The 15,228-nt window shown below is 50.7% G+C and overlaps 5 protein-coding genes across 5 annotated transcripts; 2 read left to right on the top strand and 3 right to left on the bottom strand.

Moving 5' to 3' along the window:
* Positions 1–38: 38 nt before the first annotated feature.
* On the bottom strand, positions 39–1,628 carry STEHIDRAFT_161869 (uncharacterized protein; the record flags this gene model as incomplete). Its single annotated transcript, XM_007309433.1, has 5 exons — positions 39–515; positions 568–706; positions 762–940; positions 1,000–1,090; positions 1,150–1,628. 5 exons carry the CDS (start codon positions 1,626–1,628, stop codon positions 39–41), a joined length of 1,365 nt encoding a protein of 454 aa, XP_007309495.1.
* Positions 1,629–4,179: 2,551 nt separating this feature from the next.
* STEHIDRAFT_161867 (uncharacterized protein) lies at positions 4,180–5,149 on the top strand (the record flags this gene model as incomplete). Its single annotated transcript, XM_007309432.1, has 7 exons — positions 4,180–4,264; positions 4,332–4,347; positions 4,410–4,452; positions 4,510–4,533; positions 4,592–4,644; positions 4,707–4,998; positions 5,063–5,149. The coding sequence occupies 7 exons, from the start codon at positions 4,180–4,182 to the stop codon at positions 5,147–5,149; spliced, it is 600 nt and encodes a 199-aa protein (XP_007309494.1).
* Positions 5,150–5,570: 421 nt separating this feature from the next.
* Positions 5,571–7,994, top strand: STEHIDRAFT_66211 (alpha/beta-hydrolase; the record flags this gene model as incomplete). The annotated part of the gene is made up of 8 exons (XM_007309087.1): positions 5,571–5,633; positions 5,683–5,950; positions 6,026–6,913; positions 6,974–7,091; positions 7,148–7,183; positions 7,242–7,289; positions 7,346–7,697; positions 7,770–7,994. The coding sequence occupies 8 exons, from the start codon at positions 5,571–5,573 to the stop codon at positions 7,992–7,994; spliced, it is 1,998 nt and encodes a 665-aa protein (XP_007309149.1).
* A 67-nt stretch (positions 7,995–8,061) lies between these two features.
* STEHIDRAFT_86113 (PEBP-like protein) lies at positions 8,062–8,873 on the bottom strand. The gene is made up of 3 exons (XM_007309431.1): positions 8,671–8,873; positions 8,329–8,545; positions 8,062–8,268 (listed from the first exon to the last, which is right to left on the bottom strand). The coding sequence occupies exons 1-2, from the start codon at positions 8,853–8,855 to the stop codon at positions 8,341–8,343; spliced, it is 390 nt and encodes a 129-aa protein (XP_007309493.1). The 5' UTR covers positions 8,856–8,873; the 3' UTR covers positions 8,062–8,268; positions 8,329–8,340.
* A 2,118-nt stretch (positions 8,874–10,991) lies between these two features.
* Positions 10,992–11,609, bottom strand: STEHIDRAFT_35975 (uncharacterized protein; the record flags this gene model as incomplete). The annotated part of the gene is made up of 1 exon (XM_007309066.1): positions 10,992–11,609. A coding segment is annotated over one exon (618 nt), but the record flags the coding sequence as incomplete, so codon positions are not given.
* Between the last annotated feature and the right edge of the window lie 3,619 nt (positions 11,610–15,228).

Genomic DNA, 15,228 nt, shown 5'->3' with positions numbered 1-15,228 from the left:
CGACTTCTGCGCTTTCAGCGCAGACGCTAATCGACACATTACCTACCCCCAGCCAGTTGAGACCAAGTCAAACTGACGAGACCATTGGGGACCGTACAACTCCACCTTCCACTCTTATCCTTCTCGCCTGTTCCCGGTCTTCTCAACACAAATCCATTCTCGCTCCCTGCCAAGAATGTATTCGGATAAACCTGGACATCTTCTGTGGCGTCCAAGGACGTGTCGGCACCGGACTCGAGGTCGATGTCGTGAGAACAGGTGAGGAAGGCGAGGGTGTTGCTCATGGAATGTGGCTGGAGGAAAGAGGAGGGGACTTGGATGGGTGTGTTTTTTGACCGGTGAAAGATCTGTATCACGGTGGGAAGGGATGAATAGAGGTCGTCAGAAGGCGCAGAAACAAGTAAAGGAACAGAGGTGACCTGGACAGTACTGCCCTCCGCAGGTGCAGCATCGGAATCGAGAGATATAGTTCCGCGTGATGGATCGCCAGACATGATACTGTAAACTTCGTGCGGCTGAAGAAAGGGTCAACATCACGCATTGCATAGGGGGGAAGCGATGGCTTACCTTTTCCCCATTGAGAACGCAAAGATAAAATGTATCATCTTTTGCTACCTGTTTGTCGAGACCGCTATCGTTGATCGCAGAGAGTAGGAGGCTGGAAGGATTTTTTGAGTTGAGTTCATGGACAAGATTTCCCTCCGAGCTGTAATGAGGGTCAGTTCATGACCAACATCAAAGCATTGGATGAACAGGCAGACCGTGTCACGGTCAACGGCAGCGTTATTGGCCGTAAGCCGGAGAATATAGTATTGACGTGTGGTTTGGATGGAGAAGTCAATGCAAGACCGATAGCACCAGTTGAGTGGATGGACTTGTCGTGTAGGAGGGTATAAGGCCGGCCGGTCACAAACGGCGTAGATGCGCCTACAAGGCCTACCTATGTCGAGTGACAATTAATATATAAAACAAGAGACACTGAGGCGGTAGCGTACGTACCGTGGTAGCGTTAGGAAATGCACTGAGCGAGTTAAAGAGACCTTGATATGCGTTGTCCGTGAAGGCGAGTATAGTATGCACATTCTCCTTCCTGCCGTGTACATCCACCCGACGTTAAGTGCCATTCGAGATGCTGATGAAGTGACTCACTTTGCACGCCTCAAATCTGGCGGTAATTTATCGTCACCTGCATTTCTACTCCACATATCCTCCCAATCCACATCCTTGCCCAATCCTTTCTCGGCCCCCGGCGCCACATCCTCTTTGCCCTTTCCTTCCTCTGCATTTCCGACCTTCCGCATTGCGTGCCACCTCCCCACCTGTGTTGGCGTCCTTCCAGGTATATCACTTCTAAATGGAATGGTGGTATCTTTGTCGAAGAACGCGATTGAACATGCTATGAGGTCCTGTGTGGCAGCAGAGGGAATTGGGGCTGATATGCATCCAATGTTTTGGCATAATGAGAAAGACGTCAAAGTAGAAACAAGAGCTGAGAGGGAGGATTGAGGTGCGTTGGCAGAGATTGTGAAGAGCAGAGGGTGGGTGGATAGGGATTTGGGTAAGCGAGAAAGGTAGGACGAAATTGCAGAAGGCGAGCGAGCGAAAATAGTGCTTGCGTGTAGAGCCATGAGCGTTAAACTAGCATATATTTATTGCCTTCCAGATAATATCGTCCTATCGATTACGTGCGAGGTGATTTCCTGAAGTACCAGTAGAGCGCCAACCGAGGGATTCGTCGGATTGCACTAAGGTGATTAGGCTTCCAGGAGTACGCTGGTAGGCAGAGATCTTGTAAACGGATTATATAACTTATTGTCAGCAGCCCTTGCTGTGCACTTTCTGAGAGACGTATGAGAAAGCACTTGAGTAGGCCCTAGTAGGCCTGTGAAACAGGTTGAAGCTGAGACGGAGAAAGGTTGACACAAATTGGTAACAACTAACAAGACGTCGCGCTACGTCGCGTCATGGAAGGAGACCTTGGCTTAGGGTTAGGGTACGGCCCTTTGAAGTTGAAGTTTGTGGCGCTGTGCCTCTTGCTCCCTCCCATCCGCCCTTGTTACATCTTGAGCTTCCTGCGCACTCGTTCCTCCCTTATCTCTGCAGATATTATGGTGCAAACGTATATCATGTTTACCACGCTCTGACCAATACAATAATCAGTGCATAATCGATCCTCGACCATCACAGTAACTACGACTCTACCTTTCAAGCCAGGACTCAGGGCTAGAACAGTCTGGTCTCTTCGTAGCCAGGCTAGGACTCATGGTTCGGTTTTTGGAGGCTACCGGTCAGTTTCGTGTGGTTGTGCATGTCGCAAACCTTCGAAAGACGCGAGACTCGTGGTTGAACTTTGAGGTACGATCTCCCTGGAAGAATGCCGAGCTCAGCGTTCTAAACAACATTCCTCTATCTAAAAGTGATGTACCGTATGGCTCGTCTCTTAGTGAGACTCCTTCTGTGCCGCAGATCTCGTTGTGACAATTCTCGACAAGGTCAGTCCGAGCGTGTCACTGTCTCGGCGGCCGAGCTTCAGCCCATGGCGGGAGGGTCCACAATCATTCCCCACTAAGTCGGATTTCGTCAGAGAAGTTGTTTGAAGCATCGCAGAGCTAGACGCTCTACGGTAGGACGATACATTTTGTCTTGTTTAGACCTTTTTAAAAAGCAATGTTCGTATCTGCGAAAGTGTCTGTACTAGGTGGAGGTATGAGTCTCTGACACCCGCGGTTTGTCCCGTCTCAGATCAGAATCATGATGGATCGACCCCTCCAGGAGGTGTATCTTAGCGCCTTCCATACAATTGTCCTATGGCGGCAGCCGATGTCTACGAATAATCGGGGCGTAATTCGATTTGTTCAGAAAGCGACGTTTCCCTTGTGCGGTCATATGGCTCGTCTGGACTGAACAATCTGAACATCACGATCAAGAACTAGTAAGATGCCGCGATGCTCCATTGGGTCCTCCGAAACGTTCTTTCACGGGCCTTGCAACAATACCACGGCAAGTCCATCTACTGCACCTCACGGCGCACAGATACTCAATCCTTCTCCTTACAGACTCTGCGCGCTCAGGAAACCCCCATACTGACTTCGTTTTATGGGGGAAAAGGCGTGAACTCCATTTAAGCACTTTCAGGGTAGTATAAAAGCTTTGCGGTCTCTGCCTGGCGGTATCATGTTCCAATCCTCTCTGCCATCATGTCAAACGACTCAGATCTGCAGCAAATCATCTTTGAAGTCGAAGTTTGGTATACACTTATGAATATCCCCTAGTCCACTCTCTTCACTCGCTGATGGTCTACGTTCTGACAGGCAAATCGTCAACTGCACCGTTCTATCGGCCAATGGTACCGTCTTTTTCATCCTCAGCGTTGTCGTCTGATCGCCGCTATAATATAGTACTTTGGGTCTTCGACTATATACAGACCCTACCTACAGAAATAGAGGCAATCTGGATGAACAAGATGTGTGCCAGTTCTATGCTTTTCCTCCTCAATCGATATATTTTCATCGTGTGTCTCGTCTCTCAAACCACCTTCAACACGCCTGGGATGACGAGTGACAAGGCGTGAGGCTCTCGCCACTGTTCACCTGTCGTCTTAATTCCCAGCTAATTGAACTTGCCCAGTTGTTACTCACTGAACGACGTCTACAGTGCTGCGGACATGGCAATGATTATCTCCACTAATTGTAAGTCATCTCATGATATTTCTTGGGATCAAAGACATCGATCACGTCCGTCAGGCTTGTCTACCTTGAGAGTATATGCTATATATTCGAAAAGTCGATCAATTCTCATCGTTGGCATGATTCTTACCTTTGGACGATTGGGTTCTGGTGTCGTAGTGAGTTACACCCAAGACTTTGCTACCAGAACCCATTTAGGAGCTAAATCTTCGGGTGTGTACAGAGTGAGATATTACTACGGGGTATATCTACTCGAGGATCAGTCTACGAACCGTTTTCCCGTTGCGTGATCCACATAGGCTCCAGTTCTAGCAGATACCTAAAGTACGTGTATCATGTCCTGATCAAGATACTCTATCTTTCTTACTATCTTACGCCAGAGGTGCGCTTTTGCATTCGTGGCGTTCCTTGCATCATGATCTCAGTGATCGCTAGTACAGTATCCATATCGGTATCAAGTCTTACGCTTGCCTTCGATTCTTTCATGTTTGTCATGACAATAAGCAAGACGCTCAGGCATAGTCGAGAGATGAGGAAGCTCGGACAAGTGAGCATAACACAACTCCTGCAACGTGATGGTGAGTGTCAGTGTTTCTTCCGGCTCGGCTTGATGAATTGAACACTCATTGCGCTTCTCCTACTCAGGTATAATGTACTTCCTGTGCGTACTGAGCGGACTGCACGGTTGACGTGCGATAAGACTTATTTTGCGTCTGTGTTTAGGGTGACAGCCGTCTTATCCTCCATCGTGACCGTTATGCAGATTGTGTGTCTTCTTGTTCTTCTCTGTTCATTATATATGCTCACGCCAGAAATTCTTCAGTTGAGCTTTTTACTTGGTGGTGATGTACGTTCATCTTCGATACGCCCATCGTTCATAAACAAATTGGGATACGCACCTCTAGCTATCGCCTTCCACATCCACATTCAGCTCGATCATCACCCCCTACTATCATGTGTAAGCGGTTTCTACCACGAGAATCCGGACATCATGAATTAACTTCGGCCTCGACCTTACAGATTTCCAAACCTGCTCATCAACCGTCTCGTCCTCAACCTCCGGACGTTTCAACGACCACGCTATGGGCGTAAAACAACGACACCAAAACTCCTCGACGACCTGGCATTCGCAACAAATCCTGTTCTCGGAAATATAGGCGCACCGCTTGATCCGGACCAATGGGATGAAGAATACATCGAAGACAATGAAGATCTCGAGTCGGAGGTGTTGGGCGAAGTAACGGACCAGCAGCTCGGAGAGGAGGAGGTCCAGGATGTGGCGCTCGAGAGTCTTGCAGCGAGGGATTTCTCAGTCAGTTCTCTTTCACCTGGGGCACGCTCAATCTTAGGCTAACGTGTCTTGACTGTATCCATAGACTTCAGAGGGACTGGTAGATGAGGAGAGGCGGATGACTGCAGTGCAAGGGACCGGGCTGTCTATGGTGACGGAAGATGCGGTGTGATGCACATAAACAGAAAGAGGGGGAATCACAGATAATCTCGTGCATTCCTAGAGGCCCCGAGCGTAAAATTCAATCATCTTGGCTTTGTCAATGGTACTAGCCAAAGACAGGATCGACTTACCGATACTCACTGACAGAGGTGGCGAGAGTTGTCAAGTTGGAAGACGGTATTTATTTGGTCTTGTCCAGCCTATTGGCGATCGAGGATACTTGTTGGATTGTGCCGTGTTACCGCTTTTTATAACATTTTGTGTGCAGTCCGAGTCAACCAAGGTGTTTCGTGGAGCTGCAATGAAGCTGGTTGAAGGCAAACGGTGCCACACGGTTTTATTAGGGGCTGAAACCTTGAATCAAGGTTAGGGGATTCAGAGTGCCACTAAACGCCATTTCGGTGGCCACTTCCTTTACGCTCTCGTCCATCATGTCTCAAGCACCCTACGGCACTTGGTCCTCCCCGATCACTGCAGATGTCCTGGTTCAATCCGTATGCATACAAATTATGTTTGCTATGCTCTGACTGATACGAAGATCAGAGCATAACCCTCGCAGATATTATCGTTGACCCCGTCACTCGCGATATCTATCACATAGAGAAACGTCCATCTGAGGGTGGACGCGCAGTGATTGTCGATAGTAAGAGGGGGAAGGACGTCTTCGGGTCTGGATGGAATGCCAAGACACGCGTCCAGGAGTATGGAGGAGGTGCTGCCTGTGTGTATGGTGGCGTTGTGTTCTTCTCGCACTCGGATGGGAGAGTATACAGCTTGACCCCTGGGAACGAACCAAAGGCAGTCACGCCTGGTGGGCATCCCAATCCCTTTCGTCTTACATCTTGCTTTTGAAATACTTACGTGTCATATTCAACTGTTTGCTCAGACTCGGTACCTTTTTGGCGATTCGCGAATCTCTCCGTCCATCCTATACACCGCCATCTTCTTGTTTCCATCCTTGAAGACCACACAAACGACACCCCATCCACCGTCGAGACTTCCCTCGCTCTCATCAACACGTCTACTCAGTCGGTCACCATTATTGCCAAAGGATCCGACTTTTATGCCTCACCAGAATTTTCCCCTGACGGCGCCCATCTCGCATACCAAACTTGGAACCATCCTCACATGCCTTGGCAGAAGTCTGAAGTCCACGTTGCTGAAGTGGCCCAGGATACCCACAACCAGACTCTGTCACTGAACGAGAAAAAGAGACTGGCCTGGGACGACAGGGCCGTTAGCGTGGCGTATCCGAAGTGGCTGGACAAGGACACGCTCTTCTTCCTCAATGACGAGTCGGGATTCCAGAACCCTTGGACATATTCAGTCTCTTCAGACAGATCAGCTCCTCTCCTCGCCGCTCCTTTGAACCAGGACTTCTGTTCTCCCGCTTGGGAGCTCGGTTCTTCACCGTACGACTTCCTAGGGGCATCAGGCAAGCGAGATGTTGTCCTTTTCTCGGCGATTAAAGACGGGAGACATGTTCTATATCGTTTCGGACTGGCTAGCAAGGAGCTTGTGCCGGTAGAGAACGGTCTCGTCACGATCACTACGGTACACGCGATTGACGAGAGGACATTCACTGTGATCGGCGAATCATCCACTACACCATCTGCTGTGGTCCTCTTCACCGTTGAAGCTTCCGCATCGTCATCGTCTACCACTACGGAGAAGATAGTACTCAAATCATCCATGGCTTCGTTGGATTTCCCTGAAGGCATCATCTCAGCAGCTCAGCCGATGACTCTCGGTGACGAGAAGAATCCGCTGCACGGTGCGTTCTTTCACAGTCAGCGCCACAGCTGTGGGTGTGCACGCTAAGTGCTCTCCGTAGCTGTCTTTTACCCTCCACGAAACCCGAAGTACACAGGTAGCAACTTATCGGAGAAACCTCCGTGTATTGTCCAGCCTCACGGTGGCCCTACACATATGTCAGGGCAAGGGCTCAACTGGTCAGTCTCTGTGTTTGTCCACAATCCCTGAAATTATAATGAAAACATGGATGCAGGATGATACAGTACTTTACTAGCCGAGGTTGGGCGTGGTAAGTTATCCCTCAGACTGAACCTTTGCTGGTCTCTACCTGACTAACCTTTGTACAGGGTAGACGTCAATTTCGGAGGCTCCTCTGGCTACGGCAGACAATATATGTACGTCCTCCCCTCTCAAAGCTCTTCCCTGCACACTCACAACAATCGCAAACCAGGGATCGCCTCAACACCTTCTGGGGAATAACTGACGTGTCCGACTGCGTCCTTGTCGCTTCTTCCCTCTCCTCACCCCCACATTCGCTAATCGATCCCAATCGCACCGCCATCCGCGGCCGCTCCTCCGGCGGCTACACGGTCCTGCAAGCCCTATGCACTCATCCGGACGCATTCAAAGCAGGGTGCTCGAATTTCGGGATAAGCGATCTAGTGAAGTTGACGGAGGACACGCATAAGTTTGAGAGTAAGTATATGGAGGGGTTATTGGGTGGGACATATGAGGAGAAGAAACAGGTTTATGAGGAGAGGAGTCCGGTAAATTCAGCAGAGAGTATCAGGGCGCCTTTGCTTGTACGTTGTTCTCTCTCCAAACATTCGTTCAAAACGTTCAGTGGCTAAACTTCTGTGCGGCATACTTCATAGATCTTGCAAGGCACGGAAGATAGAGTTGTACCTCCAGAGCAAGCGGATATCATTGTGAACAAGATACGAAAGCAAGGAGGTAAGGTAGAGAAGATACTCTTCGAGGGTGAGGGCCATGGTTGGACCAGGGCAGACTCGATCAAGAGGGCGTTGGAGGCCGAGAGAGAGTTCTATGAGGAGGTTTTCGTCATTAAGGCTGGAGTGTTAGCAGAAACGAGATTGTAAGAAGAAGTCAGTCGGCGAATCTTGTATGACTTGTAAGTCTGGTGTATATTTTCTCCATACCAATGACGGACTTCTGACTGAGGCGGTGACTCTTAGGCTTGTATGTAGGTTTGTAGCCCGATCCTACTTTGGTCAGGGCGTGCTAGTAGTCACTCCAATACACATGAATAGGCCGAACGCAGACGTTGATATCGAACAAGTGGAGAATCCATAACCAAGCACGTCCCATGATTTTGACCGTACCCTCTGTAGCCGGTTTCTGTGGACAAACCGACTGACAAGATAGTCAGTAAAGCTTTCTCATATACGATGCTATAAACAGTCAGATACTCACCTAATTTTGTACTCATGCCGTAGGGACAGCAGCCGCACTCGACGAAACTGTCGTGTTGGGGTCGGGCCCAACCAGGATGAATGATCCGCCAAGAGGGTTCCCTAGCTCTAGCGCCTCCGCAAATGCACTTATATTGAAGTTGGAAATCGACGTATTCGCAGTTACCAAGGTCTGGTTGTCGAAACCTGCAGGCTGGGGGAAGAGTAGGAAGACATATCTGTATATGGTGCCACCGCCACACACACCAGCAAATCCACACCGAAATTCCGTCAGCATTCATCCCTTCCCATGAATACACCACATGGAAGTTTCACGCTCGTGTGTACATGGCGAGCGACGTACCGGTGCGGGTCCGATCCAGCAGGCGGAGTTGGCTGCAGAAAGTTCGAAATAGCAGGACTGGAGTTCGAGAGCAGCGAAAGGCCATCATCCGAGGTACTGTTCAAAAGGTCGAAGTCACCACCGAGGAAGTGACGGATCTCGGCGCTGGTGGGATCCTGCGGGGTAGGTGCATCGAGGTCGACCATGGCAACGATGAAGGGACCGACGCCGGGGTTGAGAATGTTCCCATTGGACTGGATACCGAAGACGGGTGGGATCGCCGTAGCTGGATATTTTCGACAAAAATGAAGAGTAAGTCCCATGCCAAGGACGAGAACAGATAGACTGGGATATACCATTACGAGGGAGCTGGGTGCCGGCTGTGACGTTGACGACAGATCCGTCCGCTTGAGGGAATGCGACCTCGAGAAGCACGGTGGGATCAAATACGATGTCTGCGTCGGTAGGGATCTACCACACGGACGAGGTCAAGAAACACAAATACTGTTTTATCGGTATTCAAGAGAGGTGGTGGACTTGAACGACGTACATCGGCAGCATTGAAAGACGCTACAACTTCTTGGATACTGGTGTCCTGTGCGGAAACTCGTGCAATGGAGAAAAGCAGGCTGAGGAAGGAGATGGCGAGCATCGTGGATTGTTTTTTGAGGGAAGAGTTGAGGACGTTAAACGTGTTGGTCGCAGCTGGTGTCCAGCTTTCGCGCAACGGTCAGTCGACGTTATTTATCAGTTTATTCATCCTTGGGGCTGGTATTCGCTGATACCTTTTCCTTCATCGTCTAGGGCTCCGACAATAAGTCGGGAGTTAATAACAGCTGTAAAAAAGTGCTGTTAATAACTGTTTATAACTTGTTATTAACAACCCTCCCGATACGGTGCTATATAGATCTGTAAAAAAGTGTAAGAAATCCTGACGACTGGACGAGTAGATACGCGTTCAGGGAAGACTCTTTGGAGTTCCTGACCAACTCCCGACGTCGTATTCCATCCTCTAGGGCCCCTAACCCGACCTAAACATGACTTTACCCTGACCTATTCCCACGACGTTGACTGCCAGCCACAGCTTCCGAGTCTACGGTGCGTGTTCTCGCCAACGGCCTCACATATTATGAGTGTATGTGCTGTAGAACTCGTCTAGGAGTTCAAGTAGTAACCGGAGATGCTCAAAAGACCGCTAGTGCTTTGAAAGCCCTCCAGGTCAGTCGAAACTGGCAGCTCCTGAGGGAAAATATAATATTTAAATCGATTTAAATATTCTGTTTTTAACTGTTTTTAACACCTGTAAAAAAGTCCCTCGGGGGCCGCCGAGTTACTAACACAGGGTATCATTGGCTCAGGACTTTTTGTCGGAGCCCTATCATCGTCGCTTCCAGAGACCGCTATTCCACCCGAATTCGGTATTACTGTACTTTTTCGACCAGACGTTCGTCCCCTGTCCCCTGATACCTGTGAACTGAACCTCCTAGAGGGGACAGTCCACTGTCCCGGTGGCGAGACGAACTCTGAGGGGTGGACATACGGTCAAATTCGTGAAGAAATCGCCAAAACAACTGAAATAATATTATTGAAGGGCTTTTCTACATGCTTAATGTCCTACAAAGCCGTCGAACATCCTATTCGCCGTACGCCGCCGCTTACCACGACCCATCTCATCAGCAGCGGGTACATTGACATCCTGCAGATCTACCTCATCGTGATCCGCTAAACCCGTCTGGCCCACAGAAGATGCAGGCTGCCTATCGGCGACCGCGCCGAGCATCTGTGCCATCAACTGAGCGGGCTCAATCCAAGTGTCGTCCTCGAAGTCCTCATCCTCTTCGAAAGGTCCCTCTGCCACAGCATCGGTGGGACTACCTTCGATTGGATCCGACTCGTCTACGCACACATCATCGTCATCGAGCAGTGACTGAGACACTCGTGCCCAAAGCTCGGGGTCCGTGCGAGGAAGCTCCCGCAGAACCTTAAGGGCTGCCGAGCTGGATAACGACTCGAAAGACAGGTTGAACCCCCCGCGCACTTCACATCGTTCAAAGGCCTACAAAAAGGAGAGAGTGAGCATGGCGAAAATGGAAAATGTAAGAGTAAGGTATAGAAGAACGCACCTTTCGAATCAAAGCAGGATCATTCACGTCCTTCCACGCTTTTACGACCCAGCCTACAGACCGATCACGTAAGGTGCCGATGCGTGTGTCGAGTCTCAAAGCAGAGGGATCCTCAGTGGTGTCGAGCTGACTAAGTGTTTCGTCGACCGTGTCCTGGAGCTGTGAGCGTTTGATTGATAACTTGTACGGCCGCTGAACTCCAACGTCGCATGGTTGTGCGAGACCAGTAGTACCGCCGGGAATATATCGCAGTCGCAACCAGGGCCACCTTCGACGTACAATGTGACGAAACTCCTTGCTGCGATGTACGGACCAGCAGTCGAGGATGGCCACACATTCCTGATCCTCCGCATAGCCCAGCAGCTGCTTCTGATGCATAAAGTATGGCACAATGATGGTCTCCATGTACGTCTCCATGAGGGAAAGGCTCGACCAGTAATTGTTGGGGTTCCAGCTGTAGAGGAACCCAAGGCGCGAAGCTTCGTCTCGGGCGGGGGCGCTCGGGGAGGGAAGAGACCGGTCTGAGCCGCCTTTGAAGATGAGCTGGGAGGGAAGGACATTGCCGGATGCTGAGATGCCGACGACCGATGTGAACGCTCGTTTCTCTTCCTTTCCGTTCACGCCAACCTGCTTCGAACCCTCCTCGGCAAATGTGTGTGCATTGTTGTCAGCGATGACTACCTGCGTCTGATCAAAGTTGACGATAAGAGAAGGGTGCCGGACGCCGGCGTCGCGGACCCAGAGTGCGAGACGGAGGAATAGCTCCCATATCTGCTGCTCAGCGTCGACTGGCGTCTTCTGAGCAGCACGTGTAGAGACTCGAGGAACCCAACGAAGGTGGTTGTAGACGAATTTGCGCACAAAGGTGTTGGAGCAGCGGAAAGTACTGCCATCGCGAGAGACAGTGGTGCGAAGAAGCTGTGGTGTGTGGTGAGTGATTAAGGCTAGCATGATGGCACGGCAAGTAGTGGTGTCCAAAGGGATTCCCGCCGCGCGAAGGAATTTGAGTTGCGCCACAATGATGTCCACAAGCTCGGGAAACAAGGACTGTAACGCGTATTTTTGGATGAGCGAAAGTAAGGAAAACGGAGTCCCGAGGGAATGACATACCAAAATACCACTACGTGTAGTATGTCCGAGAGGCTTGTTCCCGAGTCTGACACGAGCAAGGACCTTCTCTTTCCACCGAGCGGGAGCATTCTTGGGCCGTTCGATCCATCGTCCGATGACCTGGGCCGTGAGCCGGGAGAACTGTGCAGGATTGCGAGACCGAAGAAGGCTGACGATTTCAGTTGGAGACATCGACGGGCCAACCTCGCGTGCCGCTGTGCTGATTTGTTGGAAGATGGCCGGGTTGATCCAGTTGTAGCGCGTGGCACTCGATGGTGGGTTTTTGCGTTTCCGTCCTCGCTTATCACGACTCTGGCGAGCGAGCTCCTTGAAGAGTCGGAAAGGTCGTGTGTCGTCAGGTGTGATAGGAATTGTGGTGGGGTTGTTGCCTTCGACCTGGACAAGAGCCTGTGTGTTTCCTGGATCAGAGGCTGCAGCCTGTAGAGCCTCCTGGAAACGATGGTTAGTGACAAAACACCAAACTCGAAGTAAAACAGACAAGTACCTTCTTGGCCTTCTTGCGCTGTCGATACCTCCGCTTCTTCTCCCTCTCCCGCTGCCTACTATGTTTCTTCTTAACCAGCTTGCTAACCTTCTCCCTCCGACTTGCCATCTCCCGTTCATCCCGCTCCCGCTCCATTCTCTCTATCTTCGTAGCACAGCGTCTCGTCTCGGCCTCCTCGCGAGTGAGTTTTGGGAAGAACGACTGGAGACTGGACTGCTGAAGACGATCGTCATTGACTCTGGATGGGAGGGCTCGGATGAGGCGATTGTGGCTATCGACGGCATGAGACCAGACGGAATCCTTGGAAGTGTCGATGACATGCGGTGTGGAAGCGATAGGTGTACATGCAGCTGTTGGTAGCTGAGACACGGATGAAGGATGGCGATCAACGTCCATCTGAGCCACATCCAACTCTACGTCGCTAGAGGCCAAGGGAGTGGCGGGCGTAGTGGCTAAGATACGGAATAAGTCGTCTAGGTCATCGAGCCCGTCTGAGTCAGCATCACTGAGTTCGTCATCGTCGTAAGGCTCGTCGAAGCGGGATGTTGGGACGGGACCGGGTGTCCGAGTGAATGGAAAGTTGGCTTTCCTAACAGAGCGTTTCTGAGATGTCGATATGGGAGATGACAGGGATGGTGTCCTTATGTCTGCGGCGGCGGAACACCCTGAAGTCCTTGAAACATGTGCGGGCAGTGTGACGGCAGCTGAAAGTTCTAGGAACATAACATCAGCAGGGATATAGTAAAAGATATGTGCATAACTATACTCACGATGTTGCAGACGCTCAACGGCAGCACGATCACGTAACGTAGACAACAGTGCATCCTCCTCACCGTCATCATACAACATGTCCCATTCACTCCCCTCACACTCGTCGCTCTCGGGTTCTGAAGATGACGTCGATGCGGAGATTGGTTGGCTGGGAGGAGGAGGAGGAGGAGGAGGAGGAGGAGGAGGAATCAAATCCGAGCGTTGTGAAGGAGTAAGTGGCGTGCGAGCAGCACGACGACCATCATGACGTGCGGTGATGATGTCTGAGTTGACTCCAAAATCCTCCTATCAGTGTTAGAAGAATTAGATGTTGTTTGATGACTTTGAGGGAAATTTCACGTACCAAAGAATAAGAGCATCCCGCTCCTGTGGCAAGGAGAAGTGCAAACTCAATCCTCTCGAAGTCCTTTGTGGCAGACTCCCATAACCGTGTCTGTGGCCAGAGCTCTTTCTCGCAAACATTCAACGCAATGATCCCGCAAGAAAATCCATCATCCTGCACCGGTCGTTCCATCTGCCGCCACGAGTGAAGTAAGGGTTTTCCCGCCTTCTCTCCTAAATTCCTAACTCCCTCAAAATCTCGCCCCGGCATAGAGAACCCGAGGCCATCACCGTAGCTAATGGTGCCATCTACAAAGTCGATTGAAGCTGCCGAGAAGTGGTCGACATTGGGAATGTGGATGGGAGCGATGATCTTGGTGATGTGAGAACTACGGATGGCCTGAGCGATCGTACGGAGGTATCCGAAGTGACTGTGGTGGTCGTCGTCGGCGAAGGTCGACCAGTCGATGTCTTTGACGGTAAACGGGTATTGAAAATCGAATGTTTCGACCTGGACAGTGCGGAGGCCGGGATCTTGCGAGGCCCAGTTGCGAAACATCTCCATGCCGCTCTCAACAATTCTCCCGCTAAGCATCCCTCGTCCAAAAAGCTCAATGAGGTGTGTCGACTTCAAGGACGAGGGACCACACAGATGAACGTCCCATCCCATGACCTCGAAGAAACGTTCAATCGCGTTGGGAATGTATGAGAGATGAGCCGGAACGGGGAGAGGGAGTGCAATGTTATGAAACCAGGAGTAAGCTCGCATCCATCGGGGCTGCATGGTCGTAGCGGATAGAAGGTCCATCCAGAGGGAGATTATGCAGAAAGGAATATTGTAGTGCGAAGAAAGCCCACGAATAGATTGATAGCCATCTAGCCATTTTTGCGGGAGCATGTCCCAAATTTTGTGAAGGAGATCGGCGGGAGGCATATCAATGGCTAAGATCGGTAAGGGTTCGGCGAAGGCTGGCTCGAAGGAGAATAATTCGTCGACAAAGTCGACAGAGGGCGTGGTGGAGACCCGTGGTAAGTCCATAGCAATGAATTCGACGATGCTGAGGTCGGACGCGGGTACGAAGGAATCATAATCTCGCGGGTAGCGAACCGCTGCCTTGAACGCATCGTTTAGAAACCTCGGCCGTTTCGATGACCCGGGCCATCGTCTTCCATGACCTATCCATGCAACAAGGTTCGGATCTAAAACAAGGGCGAAGTCAGAAGAGAATGGCGTAAGTATAATCTGAATATTGGCGCCACAGACGGAATCAACCATGATTGACCAGAGAAGTACGTACCAATGGGAGTGGTGCTCATAACCTGTTCGGAAGCCGCAGATTCGATGTGTTTGCTGAGATGAACGACTACCTCGGATGGCAGGTGGTGGATAGGGATGCTGACCTTTTTCACCGAACCTTATAAGCGTCCATCGATGGTCCTCAAATGATGAAAGACGTACCATGACTGCGCCGTGGAAATTTTGTGGAAATTTTGCCCTGGAACACTTTAGCAATTGTCATGCATGAAGTGTCTGCGACGAGGCCGATTCTGTGAGGATGTCATCGTCGGAGTGCATGCTGATGTTTCACCGGTTGGATCGTCTTTCTCCGTTAGTTGGATAGGTCAGATTGAATAGCTTGAGCTGGATACACACCTCCTCAGTATATTCTATAGCAATTTTTTCGAGACTATGCGCGCGGAGTGCTCGGCGAGGAGCTGAAGATCGAGCTGTTGTCGACATGCAGGACG

The sequence above is a fragment of the Stereum hirsutum genome, assembly GCF_000264905.1.
Source record: "Stereum hirsutum FP-91666 SS1 unplaced genomic scaffold STEHIscaffold_17, whole genome shotgun sequence".
In the NCBI taxonomy this organism is placed as follows: Eukaryota; Fungi; Basidiomycota; class Agaricomycetes; order Russulales; family Stereaceae; genus Stereum; species Stereum hirsutum.
Note: the sequence above shows the minus strand (reverse complement) of the source record. Positions and strands in the feature narration are given on the sequence as shown.